Source organism: Eschscholzia californica, unplaced genomic scaffold (genome assembly GCF_041429995.1).
Source record: "Eschscholzia californica isolate CP2 unplaced genomic scaffold, dmEscCali1.0.p SCAF_2, whole genome shotgun sequence".
NCBI classification, from domain to species: domain Eukaryota; kingdom Viridiplantae; phylum Streptophyta; class Magnoliopsida; order Ranunculales; family Papaveraceae; genus Eschscholzia; species Eschscholzia californica.
The window spans coordinates 1,266,402-1,272,148 of record NW_028238309.1 but is presented as its reverse complement, the minus strand read 5'-3'; the positions used below and the strand labels follow the sequence as shown (position 1 = coordinate 1,272,148).

Below are 5,747 nucleotides of genomic sequence, written 5' to 3'. Positions count from 1 at the left end.
TCTGTCAAAAATATTATTTATGGTGCTATGTTGGTTTGGAAAATAGCTATATTTCCACGTACTTATCAACTTAGGGTATATAAACTTCACGAAGATGAACGTGGGAAGGTCGTTTTTTAGTGTCATATCGACGCTACGTGTTTCAATATCGATTACTTTTTGGGAGTTGGCTATGCTTCTACTTTGGCTCTTGACGAGGAATTTTGGAAATTAGCTACAATTACTCTTACTTCAGATTTGCTCGTATTACACATCACTTTCTTGCAAATTATTAAATGGTTACGTCTACCGTGGGAAGATGGCGAGATGATTGTTTTTAATTCCCTAAAGTTAATATTGAGAGAATCAGTGACATATGAGATTGGAATTGATGTTGGCGATTTCTGACAAATTGGTATCCTTCAGATTCAATGCAAAATTCGTTCAAAGTGGGAATTACGGATCGCCATGACAGATTACATCGTATGTGGGTGTATCAACTTGTTTTCTTCATCGAAATCGGTTCGGGACGAACCTTCTGGGGAACGGGGTGCTGATGCAGGCGCATAACACGTGGGCCCACGTCCACGCGTGCCCACGTCCCGGTCGGCCACAATAGTGGTCCTAATTAGTATTGGATTAGGAAGTTACTTTAAATTGGTATTTCTTTATTTAGAAGTTTCTATGTTTTAAGTATTTTATTATTTAGGAATCCTAGTTTGAGTCTATCTAGGAAAGTCTGTTATCCTATAAAAGGAGGTCTAGTCTATTTTATTATTCAGATTGAAGAGAAAAACCTTTGAAGTTAATTAAGTTTTAGTTTATTTATCGTTTTCTTTACAGTTCTTCGTTTATTTTATTGTTCTTATTTTAATTCCGCTGCGTCTACATCAGTCAAATTCTGTAAAGTAATCTGCTACCTGAAATTCAAGATCACTTGATTTTGAAGCGATTGATGTACAGAAAACAAGATCAAAAGGATTTTGATTGGTGGTCTTGGCGTGGTCCTCAACCTGACAAAGATTCATTTCACGATAACTCGGACGTTTAGATGTACTATAATAAATTATTAGGACTATTCACGTATTATACTGGGCTCAAGGATATGCGAAGGTTCCCATTTCTTGTAAAGGGTTTCTATATTGGATGACAAGAGATCACGATGAAATCGTTTCTATCGACATACACAACGAGACTTTTCATGTGATTAAGCTTCCACCAAAATGTATTCGTCACGGTCATGAGCCGTCTGTTCGTCATATAGAGTTTAGAGGAAATCCTTATCTTGCATTATTGGACAAACAACCCCTCCGAGATGATTCTAGTGCTAATCTTCGCTTGTATACCTTGAGAAAAAGCATAATGTGCAAGTTTGGATGGAGGAGTTGTTTTTAATAAACTCAAAATTGCCTCTCCATCAATATGTTCAAAATATGAGCTTCCCTAATGATATTTTATTATGTTGGTTGAATAATGATAAGGATCTAGACGTATTTAAGTTATACAGTTTACAGACGGGTCTCATAAAAATTGTGGGACACCCTTTAGGTCTTCGACGTATTAAGTTTTGTGTGTCTAGTGAAGAACAAAACTTGTTATTTTCTTTACGAAGTATGACAAAGAAAGGAATTCCAAACTACCCCATTCTTGATTAGTTTTATTTATTCAAATTTATCAACAAAGTTCAGTATTTTAGATTAAATCTTCTTAGTTTAATTTCTATAGTCTTTAGACGAAGATCTAAGACTTTTCAGAGTTTTCCGCTGCGTCAGCTGGTAAGTATTGACGGAAGTCTTCTTGTGCTTGTAAAACAAGATGTTCATCGTCCCATTCATCCCTGTAAGTTTTCGGCTGAACTTTCGATCTTTTAAGAGTTCCCATCTTCATCTGCTTTCTCCAATCTTCACAAGGCAGAATTCCACACTCAGTAGTAAGCCAATCAATGAACTCCTGAATAAACAATCAAACTCCTCTTCAGCAATCAAATATATTTGACTTTGTGTTCTTACCAAATCACTATGACTAGTATTAGATGAGACTATTTCTAAGTATACCTTAAAGTCCCTCACTCTATGAGTGTAGTGTTTTGGCACGCCTTCCGCTTCAAGTTTCGAATAGAAAGCTTCCACGTCCTCCATCATTTCTCTTTGAGATGGAAGCAAAATGCGACCAGATAGAACACCGGCTACCCACTTGCTCTCCATTTCGAATGCGAAGAAAGAAAACCCCTGATATAAATTATAGACATTAATTTATTTGTATCAAATGCGCAGCAAAATGGAAAAAAAGAAAGTACATATTGTCAAATTGGACTAACTATGACAGGTATGCCGATGAAAGCAAGCCCAGGAGCCAATAACGGAGGGAAGATTTGCTTATATAGTGGCCCGACACGATTGTCATCCACAGTCACAATGTTGTTGATCTCTAGGAAAGGAAAATCGTAGGTGTACCTAAAATGCAGTGAACAGAGAAAATTAAAAGGAAATATTATACCAAAGCAAGTTATGAAAGAACAAGACAGTTAGTCTAGTAGCTTACTAACTGTTAAGTTTGTGGCCATCTAACTCAAAACCAATTGACAATGAGTAGAGATGACCTATACATTATATTTTTGGTTGCTAGTTACCCTTCTCCCATGTAAAACTATTCTCACACGCCCCCCTCACGTGTGGCGTGGTTAGCCTAACACGTGTTTTTTTTTCGAATGACGTGGAACACGTGTGGCTTTTAAGCCTATCACGTGTAGGCTTAGCTCTGATACCATGTTAAGTTTGTGGTCATCCAATTCAACCAATCTGTTCATTAGAGTAGCCTATACAAACATCACCGTCCAAGAATAACATACACAACTAATCTGGAGATAAAGACATCAACAAAATGATTCTAGTGACACATACCCAGTGCAATGTAGAATGATATCAACAGAAACTACACTTCCATCTTCGAAAGACACAGTGCCGTCATCATGTGCACTCTTGATCTGCATTTCATTCAAACTATTGTTACTAATTAACTTCAGAAGTAATACATAACATAGATCGACTTTCTTCGAGACTGTTGAGTGATTCTCAAATGCTACAAGATGGTGTTCTTACCATAGAATGAAGCTGCATTTTATCATCGTCAAATTGATTTGCAAGTATTTCCTTTGTCAAAGATTTTGATGCAACATGAACTTCTCTTGCAACTCCGACAATTTCCTTGGATATGTCCCAAGCACTGGGACCATTCCCTATCACAAGAACAACCTATAAACAGAAGAGTAAGAGCAGATGTACAAGTCATTATGAAGAAGATTTCAAGTACTTTTCTTTGCAAAAAAATAAAGTAGTAGAAAATCCAATAAATTCTTTACGGACACATACTTGATTGCGAAAAGGTTCAGGAACACGGTAATTGTGGCTATGAATTTGCTTTCCAGGCCATGCATCAATACCTAGCAACAACACATATAAGTATACAACAACCACAAGTCACGAAAGATAAAACTGCAAGGAACATAATTAGCTTTCAAGATTCTTAAAGATCATGTATTCACAGGACAGTGTTTTTTTTTTCTTTCTTTGTAAAGGGTGGGGCCCTTCAACCCGTTCACAATTTAAAAAAAAAAGTAAACTTAGAAGTGATTTTCAGTGTAAAAACAAACGATCTAGAATTGACGGCCACACTTAATAAGTAAACGCCTTCAAAGCAAAGTACGTAGAAAACTTGAGAGGACAACCCACATCAAGTCAGAAATACCGCCAACAACCCTTGGTTGGAGTGGTAAGAGGTTTAATCTTCTACCTTAGAGGTCAAGGATTCGAGGCACGCTGACAATTCAAAAAAAAAAAAAAGTCAGAAATACCTGAAATTTCTGCAATTCTTGGTTTTGTGTAGTGCCCATTACAAACAACCACAGCATCAAACACCTCATCAACCACATCATCAGCTCCACCAAATTTTCTACTTCTAGATGATGATTTGACTAGCCATTTTTGATTTCCATTGTCCCCAATCAATCCAACATGAACAACCTCAGTTTCAAATCGAATCAACTCATGAAGATTGAAATGATCTGCAAAATTTTCTAAATAATTCAAAACCTCCCCATGACTTGGATATCTTCGAGGGTCCCTCTCGGGATCGTTATTGATAGCAGCAAATGGGAAATCACGAACACCCATAATTTCTCTGGGAAGATTAGTTCGAAGAGATTCGTATAGACTAGTATGAACTATTGTTCGAGATGGGTTGAGTCCTAATGGATCAGTCTCGACATTTGGATCGTAAACCCATAAGCCTCCCACTCTGTTACTGCGTTCGAAGACTACTACATCATGACCTTCTCTACGCAATTCTCGAGATGCGACCAGACCAGCAGCACCAGCACCGATCACAGCTACCCTTCTTGAGGTTAGGTCTGAAGAGGGAATTTTCGGGGACTGCATGGAGAAAATTTGCAGGAGATTACAAGGAAAAGCGGAGAGAGGGACAAAAACAAATAAAAAAAATAAGTTGGTGGTAATTAAAGGTTTTTTTGTTAGGGAAATGCTAAGTACACATGCAAGATTTTTGACAAAATTCTTGACTCGAAGAGACACAGGTAAAAGAATGGTCTAGATCTAAGTTAACCTTCGAAATTTTTTGAAAAAACTTTGTTAAGGACTTTTCGTTGTAGCACACTCCTTTTTTTTTGTTAAGGATTTAGTGAAAATGAGTCATTAAGCCAAGGGTTTTGTTAAAAATTTTGTCATTGTAGCACCTCCCTTTTTTTTTTGTTAAGAATTTTGTTAAAGATTTTGTGAAAATGAGTCATTAAGTCAAAGATTTCGTTAAGGATTTTGTCATTGTAGCACTTCCCTTTTTTTAAGGATTTTGTTAAGGATTTAGTGAAAATGAGTCATTAAAGTCGAGGATTTTGTCATTGTAGCACTCTCCTTTTTTTTTAGCACTTAAAAGTGATATCACTTACTAAGTGTCATGCCGTTTGTTTTCTATCACTTCTGATGTAGAAACGCAGCGGAATTAAAGATATAAAATAACTAACTAAGAACAATAAAATTAAAGATCAAATAACTCTAAATAATAAACTTTATTAAAACTTCAATGGGGTTTTTCTCTCAAATCTGAAGATAATAGACAAACTAGTTATCCCTCTTATAGGGTTTGGACTTTCCTAGATAGACTTGAATAAAAATTCCTAAATAATTAAATACTGCAACTTACCTAAATAACTGGACTAACTCTGGACCTTTCCAATTATTGGAAATATTAAAATAGCATAATTCCTAAACCAAATTAATTAATAAATATACTAAAATAAGAACTTTCTAAGTCTTCTCTCTTTGGCCAATTGGACCATGACCGGGTCCGGTCATGGAATTAGTCTCCATGCCGGGTGCCCCTGCATCAGCATCCTCTTCCCCCAAGAGGTTCGTCCCGAACCGTTTGTGAAGAGCATGTAGTTCCTCCGATCCATCTTCAATTGGTAACAATGTCACAATGTTCTTCTTCCAAGGAAATTCATAAACATTCAAACGACCACGGTAAGTGGCATCAACATCAGATTGCCATGGACGTCCTAAGATGATGTGGCATAAATCCATATCTGTAACATCACAATTAACTGCAGACACATAAGAAGAACCAATAGAAAGGTTAATGGTACACATATGATCAACTTTTGTAGTAGTACCGGACTGAATCCAAGCAGTTTTGTATGGTGAAGATTTAATCACTGTAGGAATACCCAAGAAATTGACTAGTTTAGTAGAAATTAAATT

The 5,747-nt window shown here is 36.5% G+C and overlaps 1 protein-coding gene across 1 annotated transcript; it reads right to left on the bottom strand.

The window, feature by feature from the left end:
- Window positions 1–1,604: 1,604 nt before the first annotated feature.
- On the bottom strand, window positions 1,605–4,645 carry LOC147555058 (flavin-containing monooxygenase FMO GS-OX-like 3). Its single transcript, XM_086662590.1, has 7 exons — window positions 3,830–4,645; window positions 3,348–3,418; window positions 3,078–3,230; window positions 2,880–2,962; window positions 2,297–2,432; window positions 2,034–2,207; window positions 1,605–1,929 (listed from the first exon to the last, which is right to left on the bottom strand). The coding sequence occupies exons 1-7, from the start codon at window positions 4,410–4,412 to the stop codon at window positions 1,720–1,722; spliced, it is 1,410 nt and encodes a 469-aa protein (XP_086518716.1). The 5' UTR covers window positions 4,413–4,645; the 3' UTR covers window positions 1,605–1,719.
- Between the last annotated feature and the right edge of the window lie 1,102 nt (window positions 4,646–5,747).